Genomic DNA, 17,971 nt, shown 5'->3' on the forward strand with positions numbered 1-17,971 from the left:
TTTATTTTTACATTTATTAATTTATGTGTGTAATTTATTTTAAGTTTATAGCATTTCAAATTTTGTATTTCAGAAGGGAAATTTAATTTTCTATACTTATTAACCTTAATTTTTTTTTTTAAACCAATACATTTTACACTATAAAAAATATGTCAATTTTTTGAAAACCCCAAAAATACCCCCCCTCATAACTCAAATCCTTTCTCTCTCCTCCCTCACTCTCAGCCGACTCTCTCAAGTCACCAACCCACCACTCACGGCAGCCACCACCCTCACCCACGAGCAACCCACGGCAGCCTCCACCCTCACCCACGAAAACCCCAACCCCGACGACCCTCACCCACGCCCCAGCCCCCTTCTCTCTCTTCTTCTCTGAAAACGATTGAAAAAAAAAAAAAAAAAAAGGGCACAGTCCGATGGTCGGACCATGGGGTCCGACCATCGGACCAGGCCTTTTTTTTTTTGAATATTTTTCAGAGAGAGGAAGAGAGATAGTGGCCCGATGGTCCGATGGGGTCCGATTGGTCGGACCCCATGGTCCGACCATCGGACCTGGGCTTTATTTTTTTTATTTTTTATTTTTTTGTTTTCATTCGGTTTCAGGGAGAGAGAAAGGGTTTGAGTTATGAGGGGGGTATTTTTGGGGTTTTCAAAAAATTGGCATATTTTTTATAGTGTAAAATGTATTGGTTTAAAAAACTAATTTTTAAATTTAATAAGTATAGAAAATCAAATTTCCCTTTCAGAATTACTAAATCTTATTTTTAATAATTATTTTTTTTTTCTGAAAATATCATTTTAGTCTCGATTTAAAACTGACACTAAAGGAGAAAATATATATGTATACTTTAAGTGTCGGTTTTCAAATGATACAAAAACTCAATAGTATCGCTTTACAAACGGCACCAAAAATTAATTTTTTGTGACTGGAACTAACACTAAAAGTATAAGTCTCAGTTTAAAACTGACACCAAAAGTATAATTTATTTTATTATTAATTTTTAGTTAACATAGAAATGATAAATACTCAAACTTTTAAAGTTGGAAAACCATATACTAGATAGAATAGCTCAAGATATATAGAACTCAAAAACAATTCAATAGTCTTAATAGATAAAAATATTTTAAATATTTATTACAAAATTGTTATAAAATTTAAGTTTATTTTATAAAGAAATTTTTATTTATTTTAAATATTATTAATAGATAAATTTCATTTTTAAATTTTGTTACATAATAATAATTATTATATTACATATTTAATATTAATTTACTGTATAATTACCAACTGTCTCACTGACAATAAAAAAATTCACATTTCAAACATACCTTATATTTTAAAATACAATATAAAACTATACAGTATAATTACACTGCATAGTAATTAAACGGTTGCTTCCAAATGCATGCCCTAAAGAACTTTCTTCTATAAATCAATAAATGAATTGTACATACAACAAAGAATCAAACAACAATACCAGGAACATCAATATGATGTACCACCATAAATACAAAGAACCAACTAAAATGTAGAAAATGAAATGTAGCTTATTAACAAAATTCAATTCACCCCTTTGATTTTGGGAAAACTTTTCTGTTTTTGTAGCTGAATTAACCGAGGAAATTCGTTGGAAACAACAGAAGTACTTGCTGGTGTGCCTCCCTAGCAGCTTGAATTATTGTCAGGCGTTGAATTTGTAGGACTTGAAGGGGTTAAGTCGGTAGGGCTTGAAGGGGTTAAGTCAGTAGGGCTTGAAGGGCTTGAAGAGCTACCGTTACTATTTCCAGGACATTCATTAGCGAATTGACAGAACCGACATTTCCAACGCTCTTCCTCGGGAGTGTAACTTGCTTCCCGCTTTCCATGCCAGAACTCAAGACTAACATGGATTTGTTTCTGAAGCCAATCTAAGTCATACGCAAACTCATCTTCACCGAGCAGTGAATTGTCTTGCTGGGACTCATATCTGTAAGAAAACAACAAAATAAGCAAACTAGTACATAAGAAAATCAATGAAGCTAAAAACCCTTTTGGGATAAGAATAATCAAAGATTATAGAGAAACTTATATGTACCTTAATAACATGTTGTCATAAGCAAGAGGTAACACACTACATGTATTTGAGTAGTACTTCATCACATCCTCTAGGGTCTGCATAGATAGATGAATTTAGGCACACAGACAAAGTAAAATGTGTCAGAAAATCTTAAGTTCGAGAAGCGAGAATCTTTTACCTGCGCAGGGAATCCAACATTTCGTGTTCTGTCAACGATTTCTTCAGACAAATTGTTATAGGGATTCAAGTTATAGAAGTCAAAAAACTTTTTGGTTGGGAAATTATCACTCACTAAACTATCCCACATACGCTTGTAACACATTAATTGAAACCTTCCGTTTCTTCGCTGTGGTTCGGAAGGAAGTGTGGGTCGAACACGAGTCTTCGTGTCAACTAGTAAAGGATGTTTATCAGTTTCTGTAATAGGCATTCGAATTTCATCGATCACTCCCACAATCCAAACACCTTCTACAAAACTTACTCTGATATCACAAAACAAATAATCCTTATCAGTATATGAAAAGGGTAAGAAGATAAATGCAAGAGAGAACACACAACCTAGCAAAATGCATATCAAACTTACAATGGGAGCTCACGTGTTAACCCTTCAAATAATAATTGATTTACACCAATTATAAAATTTAAAAACTTCAAAGCCCATCTATCTTCAACTGACTTCACAGTAACCTTCACTTTTTTAACAACCTATCCAAAAAAATTTACAACAGGCTTTAAGATTCATCAAATTTACAAACAATACACTTGAAAATTTAAAGTAAACTAAAGATTTCAAAGAGTTAAATACCTCTTCTTCAAGCTTGGCATGGCGAGCAATACCCTTTTTCATAGCCTTATTGACATATCGCTTGCCGAGTAGACTGAACTCCTTTTGTTTTTCACACCATTCCTATAATAAAAACAAGTGAAGATTCAGACTCAATTCACAAATTTTCTCATCTCCAGTTACAGAACAACAAAACAAGCCATCAATAGTTCTCAACTCCATCATAATAAGTGCTGATATAATAGTCAGGAGAAACTTCATTAATGGATTCATTAGATCAACAGTTAAGAAATACTTCAAGAATGAAAGTGGCTAAAGAATCAGCCTTTCCCAGAATATCCTAACGATCAAAAATTATATACAATTGGCTCTTTTAATACTATTATTTCTAGGCCTTAATATCTCTAAGATCAATAAACACATCGAATTGACCAAAAATGGAAATAAATGAAATTTCCATATCCAAATCATTCTCAGATTAGCAAATTCATCATAACCATAAGAGTTTCAAAGAAAAAAGTCAACAATTCAGCAAAAGAAATAACAAGATCATAAATTTTTGTTTATTTTAAAGCAAAAACATAACCATATCCATATGAGTTTCAAATAATAGCAAAAGAAATAACAAAAATCAGATTTTTGTTAATTAATTGTATCGGAACAAAGAAACGATCGATCACCCAGAAAATTTTAAGGTACCGTGTCAGTAAAATCAGTAACGAACAAGCCTTTATTCCTCCGAAACCGAAGATAATACGAGTCAAGCAACCGGCTTTTCTTCTGGGTATTTCTGAAATCACCCAAATCCTCCATATCCGGTTCTTTAGAGCCCGGAAAACCCCTTTTTGAAAGAGCAGTAATTGACTGAATGGACCTAACATGGGTATGAAGATGAGAGTGACGAAGAACAGGGATGGCCGAGGAGGAGATGCAAGAGCGAGCAGAAACCATGGCAGCTTCGAGTAGAACCATTTCTTCCTCAGTCACGATTTCGATTGGGATTTTGGAGATATGGGTACAGTATTTTTGGTGGTGGTGTTCTTCGTCGTCGTTATAGAGAGCTGACTCGGTCATTTTGGTTGATCCGGTGAGTTTGGAGAAATATGACCGTTGGAGTTGCCACGGCCAGAAGCAACTCATATTCTATTGGGTATGTTTTGTATTTGGTCCCTTGATTATCTTAGTTCTTGCTATTTCATCCCTAGACCTTTATCTTTTATTATTTAAACCCATGAACTTACATTTTGTTTGCAACTAGCTGAAATTAATTAGACTAGAGTATTGTTATTGGCCACTGGTGTTTAACACCTTCTACACGTATCGCTTTGTGATTGGCTAGTAATACTATCTAAAAAATTATTACATTAAATTATATGGGACTCGATACTTAGTTGGACTAATAATGATATGATACTTAAGAGATTGTTAGGCAATTATGATTATTAGACTAGAGTATTGTTATTGGGCACTGGTGTTTAACACCAGTGGTGCCTTTTAACATTCTCAATCAATTATGATTATTTTTTCAAAAGAAATAAGATAGGGAAATTCTATAATGCATCTCCTTAAAAAGGATATACCGATATATCTCTATCTCTTTTAGTATCCGAAATAATTTTTTAGTCAAATTTTTTCTCATGGTTATGTAAATTATAATTATTTAAAACATTCTGCAAAATTTTAAGAAATTCGGAAATATTTAACACGCTGAAAATTGTGTTCAAATAGTGTGTTGCACGCGTGACTATTTGATTTTATACGTGTGTAAGACTGTTTGAACTTTGTTATCTATATTGTAAATTATTTTGAATTTCTCAAAATTTTGTAGGATATCTTAAATAACTATAACGTACATGAATATGAAAAAAAAATAGACTAAAAAATTTTTCTAGATGCCAAAATAAGTAAAGGGTGTATCAGTACATCACTTTTAAGGGGTGCATTGTAGAATCGCCCAATAAGATATATTTGTAGTATAAATACTTTAATTTTTTTTAATTTTATACACTTATGGGAAATTTTATTTGCACTTATAAAATTATAAGTGCACCCTAATATTAAATAATAATTAATTTTTAAAAATCACTTTTAACACTTTTTTAGTATTTATTTTCTTTAATAAACGTAGTACTAGATTTATTTTATTTTTACATTTTTTTTAAATCATGTATGTGTTTTTTAAATTTTTTTAATAAAATTTTATATAATATTTTATTTTAAAATTTTTGCTTTAACATTTAAAATATATTTTATTTTTATTTTATGATTATATTTTGTAAGTGTATTAAAAAAAGTATATTTTATAAGGATATGACAAAAAATTAAAAAAAATGAGTATAAATTATAGATTTATATTTAATATAAACTAAAAATTATTAAAATGAAGTGTATTTATAATTTTATAGGGACAAATAAAACCCCTATATACTACATTTTTTCGACGGACTAAATATTACATGTTATTTATTTTACGGATTATATACTAGATGTTACGTTTTTATTGCAACTTTTAATCCCAATTTCATTAAATCTTATTAAATCTGACTAAACTAATACCTGCCAATTGATTAATTGTCTATTTTCAATACAAAATTATTAAATAATTTTAAAAATAAAAAAAAAACTAAATAATAATTATTTAATTATAAAAATAAAATAAATAAATATATAATAACATATTATTATTGTTCTTTTTTGGATATTGCAACTTCAATTGTTATTTATTTTAAAAATTATTTAATGATTCTTTAGAAAATAAAAATGAGTTCGAACGTTAATATATTAACATGTGCCATTTTACTTAACTAAATTAACACTTAGCGGAATTTGTTGTAAAGACTGTAACGTCAGTTGGAAAAAAAAATATTGCTTATTAAGTGTGATGTATGTCGTAAGTCGTATCAAATTTATTAAATTATTTTATTTCTATATTACAATTACTTCAGTATAATGGTAAATACAGGTCAGTCTCACGAGGACTATAATCAACTTTTATTCAAAAATTAGTAATAAGAATGAAAAGTAGAAATTTTTATAATTATAAAGATTAAACAATGAACTAGAATACAAATAAATATAGATATTACACTATTAGGAAATATTTAAGAATCTCATAAATCATTCAAGATCAATAATAATAAATATTATTCAAATTTCTCATATAAATACTTTTGTCCAATAGAAAAATTTATGTCTATTTTACTATAATATAATCAATAATCACCTTTCAAATTTTGTATTGAAATAATAAACAAATAATTGGTAATCAAGCACCTATAAGCATTAAAAAGAAATAAAATAGATGCACATAAGAAATTGAAGAATAATTAAAATTGTATTAAAACTATAGAAAAATATCAAACAATATCCATTAACACCCTAATTAAAAATTTAGTTACTCATCGTCATTGTGAACAATTAAATTAAACTAAATAGGAAAGTGAAATTAAAAGAAGAAGAAAAGAACTCGTTGATAAACAATGATGGTAGTCTCTTCGGTGGCTCTCTGCCACCAATTTCATACACCACAAGTCTCAAAATTCAAAAGCAAAAGATGTAAATGGGGCGGGACAGGAGCAAGGATTGCTCCCACACCCCTATACATGTTTCTTAAATTCACCCCGTACCCGTCCCAATATCCATATAAAATAAAGTGGGGACAGGGTGGGGATTACGGTACCCATTACATATATATTTTTAAAAAAATGATATCTCAAAAAGAATTATAATAAAAAAAAAATATAAAAACTCATTAAAACAACAAACATAAGTGAAATAGTACGTATGGTAAATGGAGTTAATAAATACAAAATTAGTAATCTTAAAATAAGTGGTTAAGTGTCATTATTTTAAAAAACAGTTAAGTGTAATTATTAATATGCATTACCGCAGGCATTTCATGAAAACTGAAATATCTCATTAATGTAATCAATAAAAAGCCTAAAGCATGAAGTTATTTTAATTATAGTAGTTATGATTTTAAAATTTAAATATATACATATATCATATCGGGGCGGGTATCTATTCTCCTGCCCCTGCCCCGATCCCGACTCGAGTATGAACATTTAAACCTATACCCACCCCTGCCCCCAAAATTTGACTCCTGTCCCCACCCCATTAAGGGCGGGTACCCGAACCTGCAAGTAAAATTGTGATCCCAATCAAAAGCTCCCCTCTCTCCTTCAAAATTAGGGTTTAAATACTCTATTGGGCCTAATCCACTTAGCAGGCAGCAATATTGCTCAGTGAATGTTGCAGCCCGTGTCTTCCAAGTCCACAATCCTTCGCCATTTTTAATGTAGTGGGCCGCGACATTACTTAGTGAATGTTGCGGCCCAAGTAGGCATTTTTTGGGCAGGAAAGGCTCTTCGCACCATGCCTCAACATCGGTTCCCCAATGTTAAGGCATGTCTATTTTTTTTTTATTCTCAACCATTCTGTCCATTTTTTCCACAACAACTTCCTGACATTGAAGTCTAATACTAGGGCGCTACTCCAACATCTTCAGATCTTCGACTTTAAGGGCCTCGATTGCACTGAATCTTCTAAATTATTCCATGAACTATTCATTTGGCGTACTAGCGACAAAACTTCAATTAAATCTTGTTATCCATATTAACAAACTAAAGCATAAAATAGAACAAAACAAAATTAAGACTAATTAAAATACTCCGAAAACATACTCAAAAAATAGCAAAATCTAGAACCTAACACAATTATGCTTTTAAAGTCGTAAAAGTTTCGCAACTACATTAAGTTTAGTCAAACTAAGTTCTCCAACTTCTACTATTTTTCACCAAAATATGTTAAATTTCTTCCAAATGATTCCAAATATATGATTATCCTTCATAAAAGTCCTAACAAGTAAAAATCATACTAATCAATCATTTAAATAATTAATTTAAAAATATTAATACATAAATTATCTATATTTATAAGATAAATTATCAAAGTGTACGAAATTAAAAATATAAAAAATTCGTGCAGCAAATATTCCAAAAAATAAATAAAATTATGCAAAGGATACAATTTTGTAAATATTTTTTGCATACTTATTTTAATAAAATATTTTTTATTTTCTAGTTAAATTTAGCACCTATTAATTTTAGTACATTTTTTAAAACAATATTGGAATAGTAATTTTTATTAAGTGTGCTAAAATATAATAATATATTACTTTTTTGATATTTTCATTGGACATGCAGGATTTTTAAAGCTAAATTTAGAATTAACATTCTCTCACCAAATTATTTATTGGGTGTTTGAAAATATAAAAGTTGCCAAACATACATCTTAAATTATTTAGATCTTTTTATAAATTCATAAAAAAATTAATGTAATTATAATAATACCATCGCATATTTTTTTAAGAAAAATTTCTAGTTATATCTTGTTTTCTTTTTTTTTTTTTTTTTTGAAAAATTAGTTATATCTTGTTAGAACTTAAAAGTTATTCATGTGTATAAAAATACAAAGTTTATCACCATACAAAGAAAAAAAAAATAGTTAGCATGACTATTTACCTAATTCACAAATCACAATCAGTATCTATATATCTATATAAAATAAAGCCAAAAAAAAATCCAGTGGCATTTTATATATTTTTTTTATTTTTATTTTTACCTATTTGTGAAATTTTTTCAAATTTATAGTGTAAAAAAAAAATCCCACATAGTTTATGAGCTATTTTGAATTCTATAGAGATATATTTATATTTATCAAATAAAAATTATTATTTATTCATGAAATTATAAAAATAGTTATAAGAAAATATATAATTAATGAACATGCCTTAACAATAGAGCATTTGATAATTCTTTACTTGCTCTGAACCACTCCAATTAATATTTATTAAATAACTCTTTTTTATATTTATATTATTGCATCACATTAACAACTTGTTGGATCATGATTTTTTTTTTTATTATTATTTATTTAAGAGAGTTTCTTAATTTTTAGAAAAATAATTATTCACAAACTTCTCTAAAAAAAACACGGTGGTAAGTTATGCAAGTAGTGCATAAGATCTTGGAATCAAATCTTAACTTAACTCAAAATATATATATAATAGACTTTCATCAAAAATGATATTAGAATAAACTAAGCAGTCTTGTAATCAAATCTTACCATGTATAATTCAAATATATATAATACACTTCCATAAAAAAATAGAGAAAAAAAAGTGAAAAAAAAGCTACTTATGATATAACAATTAATATAATTACGTAATAATTTTTTTATTATGATAAACAGTATTAGTTAAGGTTTCTCTAAATATTTCCTATGTCTACTATTTTTTGTTCCTAAATTCTTAATTGCCGGAGTTTGTCTCTTTTCCTTGACAAGGTCTGTCAACCCTCCCTAAGCTTAGGCATGACTTAGCCAGGGTTTGTAATTTTGCTATTGTGATTAAATTTTTGCTACTACGATTAGTCTTGTCTCTATGACATAGTTTTGATTGTTTTTTTTTTAATTCCTACGATTAATCTTGTCTCAGTGACATAATTTCATTTTGTTTTATTGTTAGTTCATCTTTTTTGTTGTTCGATGGCTCGCCATCAAATTATTGTTAGTGGTTAGGAATAACAAATTTTTTGTGGTTGAAGAGATTGTTAGTAATACAGTTACATACATTGCACAATAATTAAGTGCTCATACTAAGGAGTTGAATAAATCTACTATAATAATTTATATGGTTTGTTATCTTCTAAGCGATGAAACTAAATGTAAATATTTTTAAAATTAACTGGAATCTTTTTCATTTAATTTTATTTTAATTTTTTTTTATTAAACGATTTAAGAACTAAGAGACCAATTAATTAACCCTTTTTTAAATTTTAATCTTGCTAACTTTTATATTAAAGGATTACTATTAATAAAATTATATGATTTTTGTAGTATGTATATATTAATTTTTTATATATATATTTTACTTCAATAAATATTAAGCCACATCCTTACTTATTTATAAGACCCAATCAATCTAATCTTGTAACTATGATTTAATAAAATCTAGATTTTTCATTAGGAGTTCATTCCTTGCCACCTGTAGAAAGTTATGGCAGTTTAGATTATTAGATTAGATTGAAAGGAAGAGATATTCAACACAAATACCTCTTGTCATTCATCGATCACATTCCAACCTCTGAATCCAAATTGTGTCTAAACCAAAACCTGCCACCAAGCCTTACTTCTCTGCATGACACACACGCGTCTTCATCACTTCTCTTCATAAACATCAATGCATCAACACAAACACACACCTCAAACACCATTGACAGAGAAAAATGGGAAGAATCAAATTGACCCTTCTGGTTCTGATGCTTGTGTTGAGCTATGGAGTATTGGGAATAATGGGCTTTGATGAAGATGAAGATTGGACTAGGGAGAAGGAAAGGAAGAAGGAAGAGGAAAGAGAAAAAGAAAGAGAAAGGGAAGATGAAAGAGGAGAGCTTCCCTTCATATTGAGAGACTCAAAGCATGTGATGAAAACTGATGCAGGGGAGATGAGAGTGATGAGGAGCTCTGATAGTAAATTTGCTCAAGGACCATTGAGAATTGGGTTCATTACTATGGAGCCAAAGACCCTTTTCCTCCCTCAGTATCTTGATTCTGAATTGACCATCTTTATCCGCAGAGGTATTCATATATACATATATACATTATACACACACATTTCTATTTTCTAATCTTCACCAAACCTAATCACACTGTTGGTGTTTGCTTGCAGGAGAAGTAAAACTAGGTTTCATATACAAGGATCAACTGGCTGAGAGGAAATTAAAGACCGGAGATGTGTACAGGATTTCAGCTGGCTCAGCATTTTATCTTGTCAACACAGGAGAAGGGCAAAGACTTCATATCATTTGTAGCTTTGACACCTCTGAGAGTCTGAGAATTGGAACTTTTCAGGTATGTATAGACAGATTAAACCTCACTTTTTTCAGTTGGGTTTCTTGTCAAAAATCTCTACCTTTACATGGACTTAATTTTAGCACCATTTTGAGTATACCATTTTTACTCTTTTACAGTCTTTCTTCCTTGGTGGAGGAACCAACCCAGCATCTATACTCTCAGGATTCGACTCAGAAATTCTTGAAAACGCATTTAATGTAAGTAACTAAACCAAAAGCCATTACAAAGAAAATGGCTTTGACACTTGACATTGTTTGTTCTTCTATATACACATAAATATATTATATTTATACATATATAAATGTGTAAATTTTTGCAGGTAACACATGCAGAACTTAAGGAGATTTTAAGTAGTCAACAAGAAGGTCCAATAGTATACATACCAGATTCTCGATCACCAAAAACATGGGCCAAATTTCTTCAGCTGAAACAAGAAGACAAGCTTCAACACCTTAAGAAAATTGTAGGGTTTCATCAAGGAGAAGAAGAAGAAGACGAAGAAGAATTGGAAGAAGACATAAACCAAGAACAAAATCAGAAAACAACTTGGTCTTGGAGAAAGCTTCTTGATTCTCTATTTGCAAATAGAGATAAGAAAACTAAAGATTACAAAGGCAAAGGAAAATCACCAGACTCTTACAATCTATACGATGGCAAGAAAGGCTTCAAAAACAACTATGGCTGGAGCATCGCACTCGACGAGTTTTCCTATTCTCCTCTCAGGAAATCCGGCTGCGGTGTCTATCTCGTCAATCTCACAGCGGTAATAATTCGAATAATATCAAAATTGAAACTGAAATTGAATTCGAAACTCAAATTTGAATTTGAATTTGATTTTGACAGGGATCGATGATGGCGCCTCACCTGAATCCAAAAGCTACAGAATACGGAATCATACTAAAAGGAACAGGAATGATCCAAGTCGTTTACCCTAACGGGACCTCAGCGATGAACACGGAGGTGAAAGAAGGCGACGTGTTCTGGGTCCCAAGATACTTCCCGTTCTGTCAGATCGCGTCTCGTGCCGGTCCGATGGAGTTTTTCGGGTTCACTACCTCGGCTCGGAAGAATCGGCCTCAGTTTCTGGTCGGGGCTAGCTCGATCCTCCGATCAATGAGAGGTCCGGAGCTGGCGGCGGCTTTTGGTTTGAGCTTAGAGAGATTAGGGAACTTGACGTCATATCAACGTGAATCTGTGATTCTGCCGACGTCGGCGGCTTCGCCGCCGGTGAAGCTGGCTAAGCCGATAAGGAGCTTGAAGGAATAAAGGAAAAATAATAATAATATAAATAATAATTTCGCTTTGGCGGGTTTTTATTGGGTACTCTGCGAATGAGCTTAGTTTTTTTTTTTTTTTCATTTTTGTTATTGTAGAAAGTGTATGTTTCTTTTTTTAAAAAAAAAATTCTGTCTCAAATATTAATGTTTGTTCATTCTCAACTTCTATTCTCTATAAATTCTCTTCTTTTAAGCTACCAATTTTGTAAATTTTTTTTTTTAAAAGATTAGTTCCGTAATAAAATTTGTTAATAAAATCTAGGCTCTCGAACTTTTAAATTATGCTCGCTTACAATATATTTGGTAGGAGAGGGATGGGTGGATGTAGAGAGGTGGAGTGAGAGTGATGGAAAGAGAGACTAAATCACTTGTTTAGCAATTACTTCTTCGGCAAGAAGGAGAGAGACGAGATATAGAGATTTTCCTTTTAAATCTTCAAAATTTAATCTCTAAATTTGGAAAGATTGTAAAAAAAAAAAGGTAAAATACATTTTGTAAAATACAATAACTCTCTAAAAAATAATAAAATTTTATTTTTAAAAGGGTAATTATATAATTTTACCAATCAATTTTTTTTTTCATCTTTCCCACCTCACACTTAATACCAAATAATACAAAGAACATTAATAATTCTCTCCATCTCTCTCCCTCCCACCAAACATAGCCTTAAGGTTCTTAGTTGAAATTTACATGATGGAAAGCATAATATAAACGAGCAAAAATTTTAATTTACAAAGAGTATTTCATAAAAATAAACTAATAAACATGAATTATATGCAATCATCATTAGTTACATAAAAAAATCAAAGAACAGTGTCTTAATTGACATTTTCATAAACAAATAAAGTGTAGTTAGTAAAATTAGAACATTTATCCTCTAACATATGATAATCTACCTTAACTATTATACAAGCTTACTATTTTTTATCATTATTCTCTAACATATCATAATCTATCTTATACAAATATATTGTAATTAATTAAAATATATATATTTTTTTTGGATTTTTTTTTTCAAAGGCACCACAATGTGGGTCTACAAATATATCACATCAAACAATTTAATTATGACTCACACTCAGTCATATATTGAGGTGTCATTCTAAGAATTTTTACATGAATGTTTGGAAAACTCACACATGTTAGAAACTATTATAATTATGTATACTTTTTATTCCCTGTCTGTGTTTCACAACAGTCTAAAATGAAATTTTTTGAATCTTAAAACTACAGGGCTCAAAAGAGAAGTACTACATTTTTTCACAAGTGAAATAATAATGGCTTTATTATTGACAGATCTTTCTACACTCCATAACTGAGTAAGATCATCTGGATTCAGGCCAGATCTTAATACATAATAAAAATTGTTATGAACTCTTGTGATTGATTCAAAATTGGTAGACAATATGAGTAATTATATCCAATATATATAAGGTTGAATACAAGTCAATCAATGAAAATAAGGTTTAATTAGACCTGAAAAGAATCAAGCATAGCTTTGAGAGTCTTCTCTGAAGATTGCCATTGTTTATCGCTTGCGCTTGCTACAAACAACACAACTGTGTTTCCCTTTGCTGTTGCTTTCGCGAGATTGTGTGAACCAGTTAGAGCAAATGGAGTCTCAAGCACATATTTGTAGTACTGTTCCATACATTCAACACAAAAATCAAAAACTTGTATAAAATATATATCACCATGTTTTTATGCAGAGCATGAGCAATCAAGTATGATACATGACAATTTTAACAGCATGATAATCTGAATTCAAAAACATAGTTCATGTTACCCAACACTTCTTAAATATTTTACCAAAGTTATTGTATAAGAAAAGTATATTTGCGGCATAACTACCCAACATTAGTAAAACTAACCAAACTTAAACAATTAACATCCATTAGATTGTGACTAAGATGACATATGTCACCACCTAATTGGGCCTCTTCATCAATATTTATGACATGACCCAATTAGATGGTGACACGTGTTATCCTAACACCACCTAACGGAAGTTAACGGACAGAGACTAACAGAATTACAGTTTTAGTAGTAGTTTTACCGCTAAAAAATAGTCATTGGGTCCCGCTTACAAGCATAAAATTTTGGGTAATTATCCGGCAAATATGCCTAAAAAAAGAGTAAACTTTACTACACAGTAGTTGAAACTTGGGTTTATTGTCTAATCATATTAAATTGTCCAAGTTAAGAGGAAATTTTCATATCTATAGCAAAGAAATACTCAACTCATAAGCCACATTAATCAGAAAAAAACAAAGAAAGAGCACTAAAAAAATTTGTTCAAAATCACAGGTATAAGAGGTTCTTGCTTGGCTCTAATTCATTAGAATTTCATGTAAATGTATTACATAGAAAATGTATTACCGTCTGATCTCCAAGCTTTTCGATTGAAGACTCAAGAAGCTCATCAGGATCCAAAGTATTTCCAGTAACAAAGGGTCCAAGAGAAGCAATTAACTTTTCAGGACTTCCAATATCTTCAATTGTTGCATTGGGTTTATTGGTCAACCTTATAAGAGGTGAAGCTACTATCTGAACCTTCCCTTGTTTCTCATCCTCAAATTTCACCTCAACCCATGGCTCTGCACATTTTGGTTGGCAGTAATTACCAGACAATATGTTGGCGACACGTGTCTGCTTCCATGTTGGTGGAAGTATGAATTGGTATGGCTCCACATTTCCTACAAATTTACTAAATTTTAAGTATCATTATTAGCATATACAAAGAGCAACCAATTCCATTACCATTAGTAGTGTACATGGTAGAAAAATGGCCAAAAAATGTAGAATAATCAAAAACCCAATTACCAAATTGAACTACTTTCACAAATCACCATGCTTGAAAATGTTGGACTTCATTTTTAGATCACATTAGATAAAGGGATTAAAGCCTTGGCAAATACCTCTAGAATAGGAAAATAACAGCAACACATAAATAAGGATATTGAACTTATATGTTTAGTTGGGGCAATGAAATGAAATGTAAAACAATCTATCCCAATGTGAAAATGTATTTTCCTTCATTTTTGGTGGAATAACTATTGGAAAGCCATCCCAACATTCTTCTTGTTCAAATATTTCCATTATCCCACCTAAGACTGTTCATACAATTCTGCTATCCGAAATTTCAAATCCCAACTAATTCGGACCAAATTATTTAAGACCCGACTAAATAAATCAGGTGTCAGTGGTTTAGTCAATCAGGACTACTTAAATTCTCTAGTTCGGTCACAGTTTTAGAATTTTTGCTTGCGGTGCAAATCAACCAAACCATCTAATTCTTTATATATAATTTGAATGATTGATATTTGGGAAAAATCTTAAGCATAATATTAGTATTGATTTCATACTACATTTTGAAAATATCTTTGGTTTATTAATTATGAATTATGAACTTTGAAAAGTGAAAAAATTAGTATAATTACAAAATTCAAACCAAACCAATTCGTTCTAAGTAGATTGGTCAGATTTGGTTTTGAATTATTCAAAAACCATAGTACTGGTTTGATTGGTTTCATTTACAGTACAGCTCCAAACCATAGAAAAATAACAACAATGGCATGGCAAATATGAGTCTATTATCTCTATTGAAACAATTCATGACATTCAATTTCTTCGTTTAAATACCTCCAAACACCATAATCCACTACTAATAATAGAGAAAAAAAACTAAGCATTAATACAAGAGAAATGTTGTAATATCGCTATTGGTACAACTGTTGATCCAATTCCAAAGACATTGCAAAATTGAGAAAAGAAAATGGTAGAAATTAATTAAAGAAAGAAAGAGTACCTGCACGAAGAGCAGGGGTGTCTTTGGATGAAGCTTTGAAAAGAACGAAATTAGGGTCAGAAGGTGATGTGGGAAGGTAGGAACCGACCTCAACCTCTCTGGCAGCAGAAGACGACGGCGTTTTGAGGTCGAGAAAAACAGGAAGCAATGCGAGCCCTTTCAAGAAATCTCTTCTAAGAGTAGTAAAAGTAGTAGTCTTTTGATTGTGAGGGAATTGGGGTTGGGGAGAATGAGAAGATAAGGAAAGTGTTGGTGGTGGTGATTTTGAAGTGGAAGAAGAGTGATGATGATGATGAGTAGTAACAATGGAGTGGGGAGGAAGAGGAAGAAGACGACTTAGAGGAGTAGTAGCCATTTTTATTTTTTTATATTAGAATATGATTTTTTTTTTTATGGATAGAGAAAAGAGTTTGGTGTTTATTTGGGGAATGTGATCTTATCCATTTCTATTATTATATGTTGTTATTGTTGTGTTGAGTTAAGATGAGATGAGGCCAAAACCATCAACTTAGTTGTGTGGTGGAGTGAATGGTTGACTACATATTCAAAAACAAAAAATAAGAAGGGAGGTACTTCATATATAATCTATTAAATTTTTTGGAAAAAAAAAATTTACTCTAGTGGTTACTCCGGTAGCATGGGTTATTAATATTATTAAATTTTAGTTGCGATTTAGGTTGATCGGTTGGTTGCTATGTAAATTTATGTAAAAAAAAAAAAATTGAACTGTAAAAATAAAAAATAAAAAAACTTCAAAATAAATAGGAGCATAACTAACTAAAGTTTTAAGTTTGTAAATGCTATAAATTCAATATTTATTTTTACTCAGCATTTGTAAAACGGTAACTTTTCTCTAATTTCGTTAGTACTTAGTACAAATTTTATTATTATTTTAAACAAGATACATATAAAGCTTAAATTTTAAATTACTGGCTCTAGATAGAAACATGCACTATCAATTACTTTCAATTTTTTTATAATAAATTTAAAATAGAGTCTACAATGACGAAATTGAAGAAAAATTACAACTTTATAAATATTGAATACTTATGCCGCTAATAATAAATATTAAGTTTATGTCACTTACAAATTTAAAATTTTAGGTACTTATGTAATTCCTAAATTTTTTATATATCTTAAATTATATTAGTTTTTTTAAATTTTTTTTTTTTTTTGTAATTCATATTCTTAAAAAATATACATATCAAATAAATTATATTTTAAATATTATAATAAAAAATTATGTAAAATTTTATTAGAAAAAAAAAATAAAAAATATATCTACATGATTTTAAAAAATATAAAAATAAGTATTGTAATTGACACAAAATAATATGAGGAAAAAAAAAGTTTTGGAAAATAATAAAAGTGACTTTCAAATATTTTAAGCTTAATTTTTTTAAATATTGGATTGTAGTTAAGGTGCAAATAGTTTTCCTATTTATTATATATGCAAAACTACTAACCACATACCACCATCATAATAGGTAATTTTCATAACTACTAACTACTTTGGCTATTTCTTAAAAAAATAATAGTCTTGCAAACAAATACAAGTTTTTTTGTGCTTAGCTACCAAAAAGAAAATACAGTATATTAATATAAGTAGTACTCATTAATCCATTTAGGCTAACTTGTTAATTGGGTGTGCCAACAAGTGTTGCTTATTCAACCTATTTGGAGTGTCTAAATAATCAACTCATACTAATGCTCTACACGTACAACTACAGTAGAACCTCTATCCAAGAATACACTTGGGACCAAGTAAATTATACTCTAATTGAGAGGTTATAACTAAATAGAGTTATACTAAAAAAAATTAAAAAACCAAAAAATATCAACGTAACAATAATAACAATAAATAATCATTAATACTATACCATAATAAAAATATTTTAGAGTAAATATAATATTCATACATGTATTATAATTTAAAATAAAATTATTAATTTTACATAAATAAATTTACAAAATACATATATATATTTTATTAAGATGTAATTATTCTTATATAGAGGTATACTTTGGTAATACGGGACTTAAAAAATATATAACTAATTACAATTTAGAGGTTATTCTTATTTATAACTAGCCCAAATTGGGACTTGATTTTTTTATAACAAATTAGAGG

The 17,971-nt window shown here is 29.8% G+C and overlaps 3 protein-coding genes and 1 long non-coding RNA gene across 4 annotated transcripts; 1 reads left to right on the forward strand and 3 right to left on the reverse strand.

Annotated features, from left to right (window-relative positions):
- Window positions 1-1,381: 1,381 nt before the first annotated feature.
- Window positions 1,382-4,105, reverse strand: LOC115718455 (exonuclease V, chloroplastic). The gene is made up of 6 exons (XM_030647240.2): window positions 3,541-4,105; window positions 2,863-2,964; window positions 2,641-2,762; window positions 2,236-2,539; window positions 2,076-2,152; window positions 1,382-1,967 (listed from the first exon to the last, which is right to left on the reverse strand). The coding sequence occupies exons 1-6, from the start codon at window positions 3,979-3,981 to the stop codon at window positions 1,664-1,666; spliced, it is 1,350 nt and encodes a 449-aa protein (XP_030503100.2). The 5' UTR covers window positions 3,982-4,105; the 3' UTR covers window positions 1,382-1,663.
- A 2,630-nt stretch (window positions 4,106-6,735) lies between these two features.
- On the reverse strand, window positions 6,736-10,087 carry LOC133033855 (uncharacterized). The gene is made up of 2 exons (XR_009685910.1): window positions 9,955-10,087; window positions 6,736-7,463 (listed from the first exon to the last, which is right to left on the reverse strand). It is a non-coding gene; the product is annotated as an uncharacterized LOC133033855 (long non-coding RNA).
- On the forward strand, window positions 9,836-12,177 carry LOC115719549 (vicilin-like seed storage protein At2g28490). The gene is made up of 5 exons (XM_030648641.2): window positions 9,836-10,479; window positions 10,571-10,752; window positions 10,872-10,952; window positions 11,075-11,518; window positions 11,599-12,177. The coding sequence occupies exons 1-5, from the start codon at window positions 10,128-10,130 to the stop codon at window positions 12,019-12,021; spliced, it is 1,482 nt and encodes a 493-aa protein (XP_030504501.2). The 5' UTR covers window positions 9,836-10,127; the 3' UTR covers window positions 12,022-12,177.
- Window positions 12,178-13,287: 1,110 nt separating this feature from the next.
- On the reverse strand, window positions 13,288-16,286 carry LOC115718527 (psbP domain-containing protein 6, chloroplastic). Its single transcript, XM_030647327.2, has 3 exons — window positions 15,841-16,286; window positions 14,412-14,728; window positions 13,288-13,673 (listed from the first exon to the last, which is right to left on the reverse strand). The coding sequence occupies exons 1-3, from the start codon at window positions 16,193-16,195 to the stop codon at window positions 13,503-13,505; spliced, it is 843 nt and encodes a 280-aa protein (XP_030503187.2). The 5' UTR covers window positions 16,196-16,286; the 3' UTR covers window positions 13,288-13,502.
- Between the last annotated feature and the right edge of the window lie 1,685 nt (window positions 16,287-17,971).

This window comes from Cannabis sativa, chromosome 2 (assembly GCF_029168945.1).
Source record: "Cannabis sativa cultivar Pink pepper isolate KNU-18-1 chromosome 2, ASM2916894v1, whole genome shotgun sequence".
Taxonomy (NCBI): Eukaryota; Viridiplantae; Streptophyta; class Magnoliopsida; order Rosales; family Cannabaceae; genus Cannabis; species Cannabis sativa.

Bases quoted from the DNA above. Each gene is read 5' to 3' on its own strand.
- LOC115718527 (XM_030647327.2), bottom strand. From the start codon at position 16,195: ATGGCTACTACTCCTCTAAGTCGTCTTCTTCCTCTTCCTCCCCACTCC. The intron at 14,729-15,840 runs GTACTCTTTCTT...GTAAATTTGTAG, and splicing joins CACCCCTGCTCTTCGTGCAG to GAAATGTGGAGCCATACCAA. The intron at 13,674-14,411 runs GTAATACATTTT...TGTATGGAACAG, and splicing joins AAAAGCTTGGAGATCAGACG to TACTACAAATATGTGCTTGA.
- LOC115718455 (XM_030647240.2), bottom strand. From the start codon at position 3,981: ATGAGTTGCTTCTGGCCGTGGCAACTCCAACGGTCATATTTCTCCAAA. The intron at 2,763-2,862 runs GTATTTAACTCT...TTTTTTGGATAG, and splicing joins ATGCCAAGCTTGAAGAAGAG to GTTGTTAAAAAAGTGAAGGT. The intron at 2,153-2,235 runs GTAAAAGATTCT...CTATCTATGCAG, and splicing joins ATGTTGGATTCCCTGCGCAG to ACCCTAGAGGATGTGATGAA.
- LOC115719549 (XM_030648641.2), top strand. From the start codon at position 10,128: ATGGGAAGAATCAAATTGACCCTTCTGGTTCTGATGCTTGTGTTGAGC. The intron at 10,953-11,074 runs GTAAGTAACTAA...AAATTTTTGCAG, and splicing joins TTCTTGAAAACGCATTTAAT to GTAACACATGCAGAACTTAA. The intron at 11,519-11,598 runs GTAATAATTCGA...TGATTTTGACAG, and splicing joins ATCTCGTCAATCTCACAGCG to GGATCGATGATGGCGCCTCA.